The sequence below is a fragment of the Numida meleagris genome, chromosome 6 (assembly GCF_002078875.1).
Source record: "Numida meleagris isolate 19003 breed g44 Domestic line chromosome 6, NumMel1.0, whole genome shotgun sequence".
Classification (NCBI taxonomy): domain Eukaryota; kingdom Metazoa; phylum Chordata; class Aves; order Galliformes; family Numididae; genus Numida; species Numida meleagris.
In genome coordinates this window covers 58,392,869-58,410,783 of record NC_034414.1, presented here as the reverse complement: position 1 = coordinate 58,410,783, position 17,915 = coordinate 58,392,869, and the positions used below count along the sequence as shown (strand labels likewise).

Sequence of the window (17,915 nt, the reverse complement as noted above, 5' to 3'; positions counted from 1 at the left end):
CTGATAAGTGGGCATCAGTGCCACAGTGATCAGGTGGCTTTAAAATAGCCCAGAGGCTATAAATTTGGCACTGGCCTGTCTTCAGTGTAATAGCTCTGCAGAATACTTTGGCAGTATTATAAGAAACATATTTTGTATTGTGTTTGCAGCTCTCACACTGTCTGAGCAAAATACAGTCTTATATAACAAGGCAGTAAAACATTTGTCTAACCCTGCACAGCAGTGGGGCAGGCAGTTGTTTGGTGAAATCTGACAACAATTGCAAGCATTATTTTGTCTCCTATTAGTGCTTCTTCTTTCGCTGTGATGCAGCTGTCGAGATCTTCCTAGCACTGCTGATGGAAAAATCAGCCATGTTCTGCAGTGCCAATTTTGTATTAATTGGCCGTTATGAAATGCTTTAGCAGAAGGCTTGCTGCATTTCTGTTCCCAACTTAGATTTCTTTGAGGTTTCCTTATGCTCTTATCAAAATCCATCCCACATCATAGTGCAGGGCTGTGTGGACAGAGAGTGCGTGCTTCTCTCTGTTGCAGAGGAGAGCTGGTTGTTGGAGGGGGTTAGCACACACCCAGTGCAAACCCATTGCTAGTGAGCAGGCAGCATGAGCAAGGGATGGCTTTGCCTCTTGGTATCACGAAGTATTGTAGGCTGAGGACCTCTGGTCCAACCCCCTGCTCAAACGACAGCCATCTCCAGGGCAAGTCAAGCTTTGAACATCAACAAGGACAGGTATCCCACGGTCTCCCTGGGATGCTGTCCAGGCACTTGTCTGATCACATGAGGAATTTCTCATCTTTAGCCCCGAATAATTTCTCTGTGTGCTCCATGTACCTGTTGGCTCATGATTTTTTTTGCTCTGCATTTCTAGGAGGAGTTTACTTTTATCTTCTCTGTAGAAGACTATAGTCAGTCGAAGACAGACATTAGATCACTCTAATGTCACCCGTGTTTTCTCCCCCGGATTGGCCAAACCCAGCCCCCTCAGCCTCCACCTGTATGTCCCCTGCTTCAGCCCTCCCGTTCTTGGTGGTCTTTGTGCTCACTCCAGTGCAACCCTTCTTCTTTGAGGCATGGAGACAGATCAGCACTGACATGGAGCTCGGGATGTCTCAGAGGTGTGGATGGAGGGCAGATCACTGCCCTGGGCACACTGCACTCTTTCTGCTGCAGCCTGGGATATGACCAGCCCTCATGGATGTAGGGTTGAGTGTTCAGCTTTTCCACCAGGACTTCCAGGCCTCTTGTGCAAGCTGTTTTCTGTCCAGCCAGCCATGTGTCAGGCATTACGCCCGTAGGCTTCACATTCATTGCTGGAACCAGGTGATCTTTAAGGTCCCTTCCAATCTTAGCACTTCTGTGATTCATCTCTAGCCCTGTGTTTAGGCTTTAAGCCATGCAGTGTGCCTAGTCCTGAGAAACTTTCTCAAAATGACTTTTTAGTCAGGATTTGGACCTCTGCAGATGTTTGGGCCTAGAAATTGAAGCAAACTAATTTTCCTCTTTTTATTTCCCATTGCGTGAGTAGATGACGACGTTTCCGCAATCCCATCCCCTTTCAAATGCTACATTGATTTATAATAACCTTTAAAACAAAAATGAGATCTCATTAGAAAATGCCATCCTAATCTGGAACAACGGTTTCATAATTTGTTTCTGTGATATTCACTAAAATGTTTTGTAGGGTAGGGAGAAGATAACATTTACTTAAAATCCATACACCATTGCAAGGTATAATTGCTTGAATTATTCCAAATGTTGGAACATGTTCTGTTGATAATTAATCAAGAGACTCTTAAGCTTTTTTTCTTGTCAACGGAGGTGTGGGTGCCTTTGGACATGGCACCATTCCCTTTGGCAGTGGTGGTTGGGATGATGTTTGAGCTGCGTGTTGCTCAGTCGTGGCCTCGGATGTTATGCGTTCTATTTGGCATTCAAGCCTTTGCAACGATAGGGTTGCGTTTGTGGGTAAATAATTAAGCACTACCTGATGTGTTATTTATATTTTATTTTAAGGAAAGAAAAAGTGCAAGGCTGGGGTGCACATGGAAACATGCCATAGCTGCGTGCACACAAACAGGATCAGTGTGGGTGTAATGAGGCCAATTGCTCCGACACCCCGTGGTGTATGTGCTGTAACCACTGGGCTTTGGGCAGTGGCCCGCGTTGGCTGCCAGCTCGTTGGGCAGCAGAGCTCTTCCCTAAAGCTTGGTGGAGAACTGCTGACCACGTTGCTTGGAGGTGGAATGTTTTTAACTAGGAATGAGTAACCACTGCTGTCCTTGCTCATAATAAACTATAGCACACCCCCACAAACAGGAGTCTACTTGTTCCTGGTAGAATAAAGCCCACATGTAATCCATTAAGTGTATTTACATTCCAATGGCTATCTCCATTTCTTCGGAATTTAAGATGAGCAAATTCTGTTGTGGGGAATTAATTTTCTCTGCGACGATGTGGTGGGAGTAATTATATGATATCTGTATTTTAATCAAGAGAAGTATGTTGTAAAGCCTGGATGAATTTACCTGCTTGAAGTTCAGTGTGTATAACCAAAATAAGGAAATATGCATTAAATTGCTGTATTAAATTGCTGCTTTAAAGGAAAATGAATGCATGAGCATGATCGGCGTTCTAGTGGATCCTGCCATTAGGATGCAAATGAGTCTGACTATTTATTACCGAAGCTTGATAAACTATTTTGTCTAAGAAATGTTTAAATTGAAATCATACATATGAAATAAGTAGTGAAGGTGAAAACTAAGTGAAACCTAAATATTAGTGGAAACGTATCAGAAATGATAGATGCTATCATTGTATCGTGTATATTGTAATATCCAAAAGTGGTGAGCAAAGATCCAGTTGCACAGACGCAGGCAAACTGGATTTTGCTGCAGAAGTCTTTAGGTGTACATCTGTGGGTTTTAGAGCTGGATTGTCTCTCCTTTGCCATGCTATGTGTGCTGCCTGGTAAGCACTGCCGTGCCGGCTGCAGCCTGACTTGACCTCGGTTCTCTGTTCTGCCTTTCCAGATCTGGATGACCCGATAGTGACAGTCCACCAGAGCATTGGCGAAGCGAAAGAGCAGTTTTACTATGAGAGAACTGTGTTCCTCAGGTGCGTGGCCAACTCCAACCCGCCCGTCCGGTACAGCTGGAGACGTGGCCAGGAGGTGCTGCTGCAGGGCTCCGATAAGGGAGTTGAGATCTACGAGCCCTTCTTCACGCAGGTAGGAGCCGTGGGGCAGTGCTCCGTCCCTCCTTGCACGGGAGCTTTGCACCTGGACGTGCAGCACAGCCTGGCACCTCCACCCCTGAGTTGTTTCACAGCTTGCTCATGGAAAAGATGTCTTTTAGTTGTCGATGAGGATATGAGGAGGTAGGAGGCTGCGGGAAGACTATGTCCGGGGGGAGGCTTGTAATGAGCAGTGTACCCCAGGAGGCTGTCTTGGAACCGGTGCTCTTTAACATCTTTATCAATGTCAGCAATGATGGAATTGAGTGCAACCTCAGGAATTTCGCTGATGACACCAAGCTGAGCGGTGCGGTTGACACAATGGAAGGGAGGGATGCTGAGGTCCAGAGAGACCTCAACAGACTCAAAAGGTGGGCCTGGGTGAATCTAATGAGGTTCAACACAGCAAAGTGCAAGGTTTTGCACTTGGGCCAGAGGAATCCCAGGCACATATGCAGACTGGGAGGAGCAATCGTTGAGAGTAGCCCTGCAGAGGAGGACCTGGGGGTCCTGGTGGATGAAAAACTGAACATGAGCCAGCAGTGTGCTCTTGCAGCTCGGAAAGGAAATGGTATCCTAGGCTCCATCAGAAGAGGGGTGGCCAGCAGGGACAGGGAGGTGATTGTCCCTCTCTACTCTGCCCTCGTGAGGCCCCATCTGGAGTACTGCGTCCAGGTCTGGGGCTCCCAATTCAAGAAAGACAGGGAGCTGTTAGAGAGGGTCCAGAGGAGGGCCACAAAGATGCTCAGAGGGCTGGAGCACCTCCTGTAGAAAGACAGGCTGAGGGAACTGGGCTTGTTCAGACTGTAGAAGAGAAGGCTGCAAGGAGACCTCATTGCAGCCTTCCAGTACCAGAAGGGAGCCTACAAACAGGAGGGAAGTCAGCTCTTTGAAATGGTAGATAATGGCAGGACAAGGGGAAATGGTTTTAAGTTGAAGGAGGGAAGATTTGGGTTGGATGTCAGGGGGAAGTTCTTTACCGAGAGAGCGGTGAGGTGCTGGCACAGGCTGCCCAGAGAGTCTGTGGATGCCCCGTCCCTGGAGGTGTTCAAGGCCAGGTTGGACGGGGCCCTGGGCAGCCTGGTCTGGTATTAGATGTGGGGGTTGGTGGCCCTGCCTTCAGCAGCGGGGTTGGATCTTGGTGATCCTTGAGGTCCCTTCCAACCCAAGTCATTCTATGAAGATGCACAGTGAGTGTGATCTGCAGGGGTCCCTAGGTCATTTTGCTTTGGCTTGCAAGCCCAATCCTCTGACTTGACTGCTCTTTCCTCATCTTTTCCAAGATGGGTACAATTCTGTACTGAAGTTGCAGCCTAAAAAGCATTTCCAGTATGCTAAACTCTGTGGTAACGCCCAGTTTGGGGATTTTTAAAATCATTTTATTTTTATTATTATTATTCTACCTTTCTCTGCTTTGAACATAAGTTATTTTTTTCCAGACTTGCACACTTCAAGGATGATGTGGCAAAAGTGGAAAGCAGTGCTTTTTGTACCTCTTCCTACCGTCGCTCAGAGCCACAAACGCAGACTGGGCCAACAAAAGGGTCTGTCAAGTTAGATCAGATTTATTGTTAGCACACTTACTCAGTCTCAGAATAAAAAGGTGGCACATCCCATTGTCTGGGGAGAACTGTGTGCAATGGTCCTTGCAAAAAAAAGAATAATAAGAAGGGGGAAAGAAAGAGACAGTGTTGTTTTGTAAAGTCTCAAGCAACAACGAGTAAAGACAAGTGAAAACTGCCCGGTAATTTGGTCTTCAGAGCAGAAAGCAAGCTGCAAATTTCATAAATAATTTTCAGCTAATGATTTGAGAGCACCTTCATTTTTTCTTCCTATTATGCTTGACAGCTTTATATTGCTACCATGGCTTGGTATTCTACTGAGAAATGTGTAGCCTGGAACCTTGCAGAGATGAGAATTAGATTACACAGTCAAGTTATTGGTCTCCTAAAAGTGATGAAATTATTTTTAATTTAATGCGTACAGATTCAGTTTAGCAAATGTGTGGCTTGTTTCTTTGGACTCAAGTGTGTAAATGAGTGTATTTTTACGATTTAATTAAAAAAGTGAGAGAGTCCCTTGAGGAGGTCCTTTTTTGCCTTATAATATCTCAATATGGAAATGCCAGTGAACACCTTTCCTATCATCTTGTAAGAACGTATCTAATAAAATGTGTCACATGAAATTAGATTCAATATTTAAAAAAAAAAAAAAAAAAGAAGGATTGTTAGGTTAGTGGAGGCATTCTCCCTAGAACTTTTGTCTGGGCTGAATTAATGAATAAATCAGATCGTTGTGTTGATAGTCAAAAGCTCATCCATAACGTTTTTACATTTATTGGAGGTCTAGTTGAATTAGTGTACCTTGTCTGTATGCCTGCAAGATCTGATATATGTTTATAAAAGGAAAGGATGTAATTAGAGGTTTAAGAGTCATAAAAGTCCATTCCACATCTCTGTGTAATTGGTTCTGCATATGATGAGGTAACAAGCAGTAAGGGCTGGTGGGAAGAGAGGTGGAGGGGATTTAACTACAGAGCTCCCAGAGATGTGAACTGGAGGTGGCATTTGTTTGTTGGTTGCTCTGAAAGCCGGGTTATCAATCTGAAAATCCAAGGAGAGGTAACGGAAAACAAACGGTCATGCCATTAAATTTTCAGAGGTATTGTGCCTAAAAAGGCTATTTTTTTCCTAATAGATTCCTTGCTGTATGAAATCACAGAAGACCCTTTGAAAGCTGGGCAAATAAAAGGGAATTCTTGAACTTTAAGCACAGATTTTTTGATGAGCCAGGTAACGTCAGCTGCTTCTTTTAGCTGCCGTGGGATAAAAAACAAACAGAATAAAAGCAAATGTGCATGTTCCCATCTGTGGGAATGTTTGAAATACTGAACTTTTCAAAATGGAAATCTTGATGCAGATTTGTTTCCAAAGAGTTTGCATCCTCCTCATTGCACATTGTAATTGCACAGCCTCAGTACAAGATTGAATTTGCTGTATTTACAATAATTACGCAATTAGACACAATTAGACTAATTATACAAACCAGTGGAGAAAATATATATATTTTTACCAATCTCTGCAATCTAGGGACATGATCCAGAGTACCATCATGAGTTCAACCCACCAGTTCAACTTGGAGTCTGCAGCTAAGGACTGAGCTGCTGCTCTGTGTTTGGGTTGAATCCAGAACTTAATGACTTGGGTAGTGTTGTTCCTACTGCCCTGGATCAGGCCCTTCTCTTGTCCAGATTAATCTCTTTTCAAAGCAGGGTCTCTATCTCAGGATCAGCCATTCCAGGCTTGGATCGTGCAGACACTGAATCAGCGTGAGCCTGATTTTAATCACAGCATTTTTGTGGGACTGATTGTACATACAAAGCACTTCAGTTCCCATGCTCCAAACATCGACTGAGCTTGATTTAATGACAGTCTCTTTTCTTTTCTTGCTAACTGTATCTTCTTTTGTACTGTTTTTTTTTTTTTGCTATTTCATTACATTCATTTCACAAACTATCTCATTTTTCCCTAGATATACCCAGGCAGTTGATGCACATGACATTACTAAAAACATTTCAGATGTTTCCCAGGGCGTATTGAAATCAAAAGTTGTAGCAGCTTTAGCAAGACACGGAACGATGGACATGTTTCAGAGTTTGCTCTTTGGCTGCTCTGTGAGCTGTGGGTCACTGTTGGCCTCTCTGGGTGCTCTGCCCATTCCAAGCACGATGCTTCTCAGGATAAACAGAGGCAAAGACTTGGAAGTGGGCAGCATGAGGAGGAGACAGCAGTGGAAATCTCATAGAAAAGTGCAGTTTTCTCTTGACTGTGTCAGAAGGAACTCCTTCCTTCCCCGTCCCACTCAGGCCCCTGGATCGTCATTTCCATCATTTAAACTGGCAAAAAATAAAATCCATCAGGAGCTCATTTTCAAAGGAAAACCAGCAAGATTTCTGTAGCTTATGATTTTTTTCATCAAGCAGATTGTACCCTGCGATGTGATATCCAGAATAACGCTGTGACATCAAAGGCTGCCAACACAATTTCCACCCTTGCCACTCTCTTTTTTCTTGCTTTCAATATATATAAGGTGGGCTATGGTGTCAGGCTCTGCCAGCCGTCGTTCTAAACAATTCTAAAGTAACTTCTAAAAAAGAACTAAAAACAAGGTCTAAAAGAACTATTAAAATAATAAGTCCTCCTGGCTCCTCCTCCACGGGCTTTTCCTAACGCTCTTTCTTGCTCACGCAGGGGGAAACGAAGATCCTGAAGCTGAAGAACCTCCGACCTCAGGACTACGCCAACTACAGCTGCATCGCCTCAGTGAGGAATGTCTGCAGCATCCCCGATAAGATGGTGTCCTTCCGGCTGTCCAACAAAACAGGTGGGCCTCCAGCAGCTTGTTTGATGTCCCGTTGGGGTCTGTTGGGCTGCAGGGTGTTCTTCTCCCACTTAACATACAGAATGATAGAACCATTCAGGTTGGGAAAGACCACTGAGGTCACCAAGCCCAACGCCAACCTATCCCCGCCATGCCCCTCAGTGCCACATCTCCCTGGCTCTTGAAAACAAATGCAGCCATGCAGTGCTAGGAGTTACTTAGGAGCAAGTTGTATAGGCAGTTATTTCAGCTGTTTTCCCTTTTCTCACCAAAGGTAGGATCTGAAGAAGAGTTGATCCTTGAGGTCCCTTCCAACCCAAGCCATTCTATCATTCTATTGTTGCTATCAATGTTTATCACTCTCTAGGTTTTGTAACACAGTTCACGTTTTACCCCCATGTCAGGGGGTTTTGTTGGTATGAATAGACTTGATTTTAAAGAAGGTGCTGCGGTGAGGTAGAAGGAGAGTGCATCTCAGCCAGGGCAGGGCACAGAGGAGAACTTCCCTTTCCATTCCTCCAAACACTCTCTAATACTTCTCACAACACTTTGCTGGAAGCTAGTTGTTTTAAATCAATCAACAAAGTATTTTAGGAAAAGAATCAACCTTTCTGTATTCTTACATCAATTTAAATGATTGATTTTATATATTGATGGATTTGAGAGATTCTCACGGTGAATTAAGCGCTGATTTCCTCCTTTAAAATGAAAACAACACTTTTTTTCAGATTTTCATTGCTTCATAAGGAAATACACAAAGAAGTCAGGTCAAAGTGCTCTGCAGTAGGCATTTAGCTATCTTTGACCAAGCTGTGTCCATGTTGTGGTGTTTCTTGTGCCGTTGCTCTTTTTGTTGGACTTGTCCCTGTGCAGATGCCACTTGTGCATTTTCCTCTTAAGCAACTGTGTCACTGCCGTGGATCTGGAGGGCCTCCTGATCTCGGGGTGTGCAAACATGTTGACGTGTGCTGGTTTCCAGGAGGATGGACAGCATAGGTTGTGATTCCCTTACAGGTGCTATGTCCAGGATCAGCGGCAGATGTGTCTGACATGGTTTATAGTCAAAGAGCAAAGTCCTTGGCTTAGGGTTGTAGAAATGTTTTCTGGAGAAGCGTTCTACAGGAAATGCAACATTTGAAGGCTTCAGGTTAAATTACATGGGTGTATGCCTCGGGCCACTAAAAACGGGGAGCAAATGAACAAAATAGCTGAAGCATTAACTTTTCAAGGCCAGGCTGGATGGGGCTGTGAGCAACCTAGTCCAGTGGGAGGCATCCCTGCCTATAGCAGGGGTTCGGAACTAGATGGTCTTAAAGGTCCCTTCCAACCCAAACCATTCTACGATTCTATGCTGAGTGTGTCTAAGATGAACTATGAATTTTATTTGAGCTGGCACATTTCACGTTATTTCTGCCCTCCTGGCTTTATTTCAAGGAGTTGCCTTCAGCTTTTTCTGACTTTCTGATTGGAAAGCAGGGACTCTTAAACTGTGGGATGTCTCATTTCATTGTGCAGCCCGCTGCCAAGCAAATGGGCAGCCCAGCGTTGGAGCTGCCACTTGTGGTAGGGGAGTTACAGTCAGCTCCAGAGGTATCCATCAAAATGCATTGGAAGCACTTGTTTTATTCTCTTAGTGATTTTGCCAGGGAAAAAAAAAAAGTCAAAATATGACATTTGGATTTCTTTTACACTAAAACAAAACCCAGACGTTTGTTTATGTTCTGGTAATGGGGAGGCTTGAAGTAGCGTGATTATTCTGGTCTAAGCATATATGATCATGATCTAATTCCGCAACGAGAATGAATTATTTCCACCTTACTAATGTCATGTTTATTTTGGGAGAAAGCTGTCTTCTCCAGGAGGTTGTGTTGGTACGTTAACAGGAATAGCTCTTCAGGAATAGCTGCTGAGGTAAACAAGCCTGGAAATGTATAAAGATTCACACTGTCTCGTGAAGAACCTGGTGATAGCTGTCATCAAGGGCAAGATTAAGTAGGTATAGTAATTACTACAGTAACTCATTAAAGACAGTGACTGATGTGTTGATGACTCTGGGACAAAACTTTTCTCATTTAATGTGACATCTGATGGAACTATTTGGTAGAACTTCACCTGGTATAACTTCATAGAAATTACATAAATCATCAATGCAGATGAATCCAGGATAAATCCACCTTGATGGAAATCAGAACCTGAACTTTATGTGCTCTTAAAGAGCAATCCCAGCCTGCCCACCTTTTTTTAATGTAAGGCTGAATGCACGTTACTGAGATGTCTGTCTGATGGAAACAATAGAGAGACAAACAGAAGTGTCTGTGAGGTTTGCAGACATGCATGGTGTTTCTGGTATGAGAAGTGGCTACAAGTGAAATTAAGTTCAGCTGCTAATTATGTGTGAAAGTGGTGGCATTTATCAGGTCTGTAAGCAGAACTGGTGGGAGAGCTTTGCTTCAACTTTACTTGGTGGCTACTGCTGAGAGGTGACCGAGGAGAACAGCCAAGCCCTACAGCAGCTGTGGGTTCCCCCCTTGATCCAGCTGTGATTTGTCTGGCTGGCTTCAGGCTTTTATTGCCTGAGACAGCACTGTGTGGTTTGCCAGGCTGCCTTTGATGGATTGTCTTGAGGGTGACGTTGGGAATGCTCTTCCTTGGCGCAGACGTGCGCTCCAGCTCGGGTGGCTCAGAGCCATGAGCTGTCCCAGCAGCCATATGGGCAATGTGATGGTTCATGGACCATCTGCATGGCATGCTTATGCTCAGCAGGACATCAGCACGCTGCTAGGAGTGTTTGTCACTCATGGGAACGGTGGCAGGTTGTGCTGGAGGAAGGGTTGCTCAGCAGATGTGAAACCAAACCGGTGCAGCAATTGCCGTATCCCTCAGAACTCGTAGTGCTCTGTGGCATCCTGCTGCTGCCCTGCCCTCAGTGCTTCATGGGCACCAAGATTTCCACAATGTCAGTTGGGTCACCTGTTAAACCTCCTGCTAGATCATCTCCCATTATTGTAAGGGAGTACGGTGTCAGAGACGCATCACCAGTTTTTTCCTCTTTCTTTCCGGGAAGCACTCACATCTCCCACCTTCCCCTGTCAAGAGCTGTAGGTGGCACATCCATGAGCACAGGCATTCGTTTCTAGGAAAGCGTGCAAACCTAAGTGCTCTCCTATTACTATTTGTGCCACAGGGTCTTTCATACCTCTACATTCCTGTGCACACAGCAGAGTGAAGAGACTAATTTGCAGAGCACCGGGCACGTCTCCAGGTGAGTGGGTCAGGCCTCTGCTCAGTGCGGCCTGTCCCTGTCACCATTCTGTTTTCTGTGCTCACTCCATCGTGCTCCTTATTTGATTGTGTGTCATGGCATCACCAGAATAACAATCAATTATGATGATAAAGCCAATCCCAAGGAAACTTCCTGCCTACTTTGCGAATAATTAGGGAAGTAATTAAGCTGATGCCATCAGATGAACGTGTATTTATCAGTATACTTTGGACAAGATGTAAGTTTAAAGTGTTACACATAGGTATAATTAGCCACGCTCACACCTCCTTCATTCAAGCACAGTGTCTTCATTACGTTGGTTCTGCAGTTGGTGAAGCCTTAGACTTACCATTATGTCTGTAGGTACTGCTGGAGTTGGCATCGCTTTCCAGACACGTGTATTTCTTTGTTCCAGTGCAGGCTAGCTTAAAATACAAAAATAAAAACGATGTTGCAATGAGAGAAATTGGATCATCAGGATCATCTCCGAAGCATGTGACTGTGCATATGCTGCAGCCAAAGATGACAATTAGCGCTAATATTGTACAGCAGCATGTATAGAGGCACTTGTCAAGCCCAGTCCCACTTTGTACCTCACAACAGCTATTACTCTGCAAATGTAGTACCTAAATGAGAAATCTGAAGGGAAGCAGAAACACTGTGAAATGATTCACCTGCTGTCAGGTTGCTCTTGAGTGGCAGGAGCAGAAATAGACGTCAAGATGTGAAGAAGAGCAGCAAAGGGACTAATTTTGCAACTCTCAGTTGTTTTTAGTAGACTAAGTCCCTTTAAAATCAGCACACAGAAGTTAATTTGGGTAAGTTAATGCAAGCGGGAATTGTAATAAACCAAATGCAGCTGCTTTGCAAGAAAATCAAGGGGTTATTCTGACAAGGAGGAGGAGCCCTGACAGTTTTCTCAGTATATGTGCTTGAATCCAGGCTGTTGGAAGAGAAGCAGCTGCGAGTGGGTGTCACGCTGAGTCACGACCTCCATACGTTCTGTCTATGCTGCCAGTTTTTGTTGTATCTCCATGTACACGCTGTACCCAGGAAGACAAGCTGGTTGCTCAGATTCTGGCTCCCACTCTACCCTTTGGGTTTTTCTTGGGGATACTTCTGCCCCATCTCTTTTCTAAGGCCCCGGAGAGTTCTTGCATGGTATCCACATGCTCTTCTCCCCGTTCAAGTTTTTCACCCTCTTAGAGCTCTTGATGTATTTGTGTTCCTCAGCCTGGTGGCATTTTCCCTCCAAACAATCCTCACAGCTGGAAGCAGCAGAAGCACAAAAGACTGCACTGGCAGCAAATGCTTCTGGGGTGGGGGAAGCACCAGTTCTTCCTTCTCATAGGAATGGCTCCTATCTGCTCTTACTTACAAGTGTTTTGGAAGCACTCCTTTGTCTGCCTTTTCGTCCTCTTGCCTTTTGTTTGGATAAAACCTGGCCGTGGTCTCCATACTGTCCTTACAGTCAGACTGGTGACATGTGCCTGACTGGAGGAAAACTGTCTTTGTGCTTGAAGGGGCAGCAGGATGTCCAGCAGGTGGCCATTTACTTGAGTCTTCCCTCAGGGATCAAAACCAGAAAAAGTGCTGTGCAACGTCTTTCCCAATGACAGAAACAATGGGAGCAGGTGCATTTTGGGCCAAATTTGAGAGAGCAGGCAGCAGCCTCATGAGGGAAGTGCCATGTCCTGCCCTTGGGGAGAAACAGGCCCAACGCACGAGTACATCGAGCCCAGCTGGGTAGAAAGCAGCTCTGCAGGAAGAGAACTGGGCGCCTGGCAAACAAGTTGAAGACGAGCCAGCAATGGGCTTTGCCAAAAAGGCCCACAGCAGGCTGGGCTGTGCTTCAGGCCCGCAGCCAGCAGGCCAGGAATGGGATCTGTCCCTTCTGTTCCGTTCTCCTGAGGCTGCGTCTGGACCGCCTTGTCCGGTTTAAGGCTCCCTAACGCAAGGAAGACATGGAACAAGTCCAGTGGATGCCACAGAAACGGTCTGGGGCTTGAGAATATCACATATGGGAGGAAGCTGAAGGAGCTGGGTTTGTTCGGCTTAGGGAAGGTGCTAAAAATTTGCCGTATAAGGCCCATGTGAGCTGAAGTGATGGCCATTGCTTGAAACAGACACTGGGCCAGAGGCCTCCAGAGATCCCTCCTGATGGAAATGATCTACGGTTCTCTGACTTGAACGAGCCCACTAAAAGGAAGAACAGTCCTGGGGAAGTTGTGCTTTGAATTTGGTATTATCTCCTCTCCCCAGGACGTGTCTGTGTGTGTAAGAACTGATGAAACCCAGAGGACCTGCCCCCTGCCTTAGCCTGGGCCCTGCAGGGTCAGGAGGGCGTCTTCTGAAGATGCCCAGCAGGAATGAGCACAACCTCCTGTAGAAATACAGGGCTTATATTATTCCAAGCTGTAATTATGCTCTGTATCAAGCATGAATTATTGACAGGTGATATTAAAATCTGTCTCCCGTTTGCGTGTGACTCACTGTTTAATATTTAGAGCAGGGAAAGGTGACTTCAAATACAACTAATGCTGAATCTCACATCTTGATGATCAGATGTATATAGTAAATACGAATGGATCCTTTGAAGGTGTTTCTGTTTCCATGTGTCAGAGACAAAGCGTGATGCTTATCCATAAAACCAAACATCTTCCATTTTGAAAGGTTTATTTCAAACATCGTTAGGATTCATAAAGTGTTGAAATAAGTATGCAGCTTTCAGTATTGAAATTCTGGGCTTCCTTTTATGTTTCTTCTAATATGATTGTGCAAAAGCAAATAAAGCAATCTTCGTCTACAAAGCGTTTTAAGCAGCATTGATTCATTTGAAAATGTGTATTATTTTGAATTAGCCAGTTAAGGCTGCTTGGTGCAGGTGATATCATTAATGCATAATATTGAGGTTGATTTCTGGCAGCTGTTAACACAGAAATAATCCCAAACAGTAACTTTTTTACCAAATACGTGTTTTTTCAACTGTATGACAGTTCATTCATATCGCACACTGTCTGCGATGCCATGGGAATTAAATTGAGAAAGGCTTGGTTCTAATCCCTCCTTTACACAGCAGTCTGTCCTGACAGACTTGTTTTGTTTCTCTTCATTTGGACAACACATCTTTAAGAGAATTATCTGACTTCAAAAAATATTTCTCTCGGTGTCCCCTGGCATTCTAAAGAGCGTGGCAATGGTACAAGGTCCTGCACTACCAAGGCCTGAAGTGCTCAGATAAGAGATATAGTCAGATGTATACTCAGAGCTGAGTACTGAAGGTAGATGAGATTAATGCTGCAGTAAGAAGTAGTAATAGAAATAATAGAAAATAAAGCTTGTAAGGACTCCAAGAGGTCACATAGTCTTATTCTTCTTGGCGAGATGCACTGGATCCAATCCTTGTCCTGCCATGATCTGGCCCCATGCTTATCAGTTCCAACTTCTGGCAGTGTGATCTGTTGACCCACCCAAATCTGCACTTTCTGTAACTAGAGCCGTTCACTCTGGTCCGGTCCACTGTGATGTGGAGATTATCCTTTTCCTCTTCGCAGCAGTGTTCTGTATGTTGAAGGCGTTTATCTTGTCCCGTCGCTTCTCTTGCATAGTGAATCTTGCTCCTTAATTTTTTCCCCCATGAATCACATCCTCTATACCTCACCCCGTTCCCTTTGGTCTCTGTGCACCTCCTTGGAGGAACTCAGCGCTTCAGGGTATGCCGAGTACTCTGTTGCATGTTAGCAAATACATACTGCTAATTTTTGCTTGGATCCAGACTGCCATCTACCATAACCCCGAGGGTCTTTTGTCTGCATCTCCTCGTCAGCCAATCATTCATAATCCACTAATTGTGTCGGTGATGGCCACTGTTGAAAGAGAGGATTTGTCTTGCCTAACTCGCTGAAAGCTTTGCTATCTGTAGCGCACTGGTTGTTCAGGGAGCGCTGTTCTCAGTGGAGAGAGACATCTCCAAAGAGCAGTTCACACCATCTATTTTCAGAGAGCAGGAATTGGGCTTTGGGGGACGCTTACATCTCATCAAGATCCGTGACCTCGGATTGCACGCCTGACTTTCCGGTGGTTGAAATTAGCAGAGATGAATTTAAGCCTACATTGCTTAAAGGTAGGCTTGCATCTAAATATAGTGATGAAGGGGACAGTTGCGTGAGTGAGTTAAGCTGATTTAACAGTGCTCTGCCGCTAACGGGAGAATCCTGCCTTCCCTTCATACCCTCCTGATAAAATGTCCGCGGAATGAATAGTTCATACAGTGTGGGAGCTGTGAGCTATTGTAGTTGTCTCCCGAGCGTAACCACCGAGGAAGTGCTCTGAATAGCAAACGGATCCGCCTCCCTTCCTCCCGTTGCAGCTATCAATGCCACATCTGTGCGTGAACGGCAGCACGAGCGGAGCGCGAGTCATCAAAGTGCTGCTGCTGCGGGATGAAAGGCAGCCAGGCACATGGCATAAAGAAGATGAGTCATCAAAGCTGCGTCCCCATTGGCTGAAAAACAGAGGATTTTCCAAAAAAAAAAAAAAAAAAAAAAAAGTTGGAGGAGGAAAAATAAGGCTATTTAGGATGGAGGGAGAGGGCAGGGTTACCTGCTGCCTGCCCAGGCCGGCGCTCCGAGCCGGCTGGTGTGCACGTCTGGGTGAGGGGTGGTGTTACACAGCCTCACAGAGAATGGACCTGGCTAAATATAATCTCATTCTTTTCTCTTATTTCTCTCCCGTGACTCTCCTTCCTGCTTCTCCCGAAGCGTTGTCATTTTCTGTTCTTGATAGCATCTCTGCAGTTGGACGTACCAAGTCAAAAAACATGGGCACGTACCTGAAATAATTGGGATTTAACCCCCTTTGGCTTTATTTTCTCCTCTCTCGCAAGTGCTAGAGAGTTAAGGGGAATGATGAAATGGGAAAAATAGCAAATGACAATAAGGTTGATCTGTGTGCTGAAGGTGTGACATCTCTTTTATGTGTCTGGATGAAAAGTGCTTTAGAACTTCCAAGTTATTACAGAACAATACAGTAGCATTTTGCTGCCCTACCACGTGTGGATGGCATGCAGCACCTGAACCATCCAAGTCTAAGGCTCTGCATGATCGATCACTACCTGACACATCTTTATAAAGGCTTTTTGGCTGTGAGGATGATGGAGCACAGGCACAGGGACCAGAGAGGCTGTGGGGTCCTTGGGGACCCCCAAAAGCCCTGAGCTGGGGACACCAACCTGTGATCCTGCAATGAATTTCAGTCCTCCCTCTGCAGAGAGCTCAGATTTCAGTGTCTCTGCCTATTGTTTTCTCCCTTTGGGTTTGTTGGAGATCGCATTGCCAAACCAAAGGGGATCCTGCCCGGGAAGCCTTGCCTCTTCCCAGCAGCCCGCAGCGAAGTTTCCACCTCCCGAGGGGGTAGCTGAGCTGCTGGCACACGTAAGTGGGCGCTCGCTTGACAGTTTTGCCCACTGGAGTGTCTTATTTTGGCTGCTTCAATACACACTGGCACTTTCTGCCCAGAAGATTTCTCTCTTTGGGGAGACCAGCTATCGGACTGTCAGACAGCAGTCAGAAGATTATGGCTCTGTCAGTAGCAGCAGGGTGGATAAAAGCAGAGAGGACGGGGGCATAAAAGTGGTTCGAGTTGTTTCTTTCTGAGAGGGTATTGATGAAAGGAAAGAACCTCCAGTATTGCAGTGGGCTGTGACAAGTGTGGTCAATAACAGGTTTATTTTTACCCAATAATTTAAAATCTGGACCTCAGCTGGGAGTTGTAATCCATTCTGTTTTGAACTGTACTGGGTAAGTAAGTGCCGAAATGATGCTCCTAGGCCAGCGGGGACCTCAAGTGTTGTCTCTTTTTACTCTGACTTGAAAGGGACTGTTCATAATGTGTGTAGTTAGGAGTATATGCATTGTATTCCGGCAGGAAATCATCCCAGTAAATCATATGGGCGCGTACTCGCACACACATATATGTATATATGAGAAAGTATAATCCAATTATGATCTATTACTTCAGTTCTGCATATGAAATAATTCACAAAACTGGAGGAAATTGTCTTTTCACTTGTATTCATCATAGACGAGTGAGTTGTCAAGGATATGACTTTTGCTCTGCTTTGATATGTCTATTAAAGCATTAGATTTCTCTTGCCTTTCCAGTAATCCCTAAAGCCAATTGTGACATTTTCTCAATTCTGTATACCCCTTCAAAATACATATATTCGTCCTGTAATTATAACACACTTCGGCATCAGATTTTTTTCTGTATCCTACATCACTTTCAAGTATCGGTCTCCTCCTAGCGTAGTACCAGCCTCAGATACCCATCCCAGACAGCAGAAAGACTGCTGCTTTCACATCCACTGAACATCAGTGTTGGACCTTTGACCAGGAGATGTTCCCAGTCTCTGTGCCAAGGACCCCGTGGCAGTTCTGTTTGAACTGGAACCATTCTCTTGTAGAGCCGGGTTGTCACGTTGGAGGTGCTTGGTATGCTGGCGCTGTTAAGCATGTATCTTAGGGTGCTAATGATCACTTAATGACTTTGTGCTGGATCTGACAAACTTGTGCTCGAGTCATTAATCAGAGGCAGTGCTCGCTGCATGCTGCTATTACTCAGTGAGGACTGGTACGTACTGTAGACACATTTTATAGTTAATCTCTGTATGCTAGCAGTGCCTGACCCGTCTTGTGTGCACATGTTAATACTAAGAACAAACTGGTTCCGTTCTGATTTAACTTCCCCGTGGTGACTGGATGTGCCTGCACTGTGCCCTGCTGCACTCAGCATTGCACTGTCACAGCCCTGCCTTGTGTGCTGAGAGCTCGTGGCCGGGCTCTGCATCCCTCTGGAGCACATCGGTGCAGGAGCGATATACTTGCACGCAAAAACCTCCAAACTGAGGTCCCTTTAAAAAGGATGCAGCTGCAATCTGAATGGGAACCCAGCCGGCTTCCCTCTCCATGAGTAGGGCCTTGTTCCGTGCAGGGCAGGGCTCGCAGCGGCTCTGCAGCTCCCTTTGTGCCCCAGCAACCCAAC

The 17,915-nt window shown here is 45.3% G+C and overlaps 1 protein-coding gene across 1 annotated transcript in view; it reads left to right on the top strand.

Annotated features, from left to right (window-relative positions):
• The window catches only part of MDGA2 (MAM domain containing glycosylphosphatidylinositol anchor 2), a 209,742-nt gene that overhangs the window by 52,616 nt on the left and 139,211 nt on the right, over positions 1 to 17,915 (top strand). The window contains exons 4-5 of the mRNA XM_021403380.1: positions 3,031 to 3,227; positions 7,483 to 7,615. Of these exons, the coding sequence (XP_021259055.1) occupies positions 3,031 to 3,227; positions 7,483 to 7,615 (330 nt within the window). The remainder of the gene's footprint in view (positions 1 to 3,030; positions 3,228 to 7,482; positions 7,616 to 17,915) is intronic.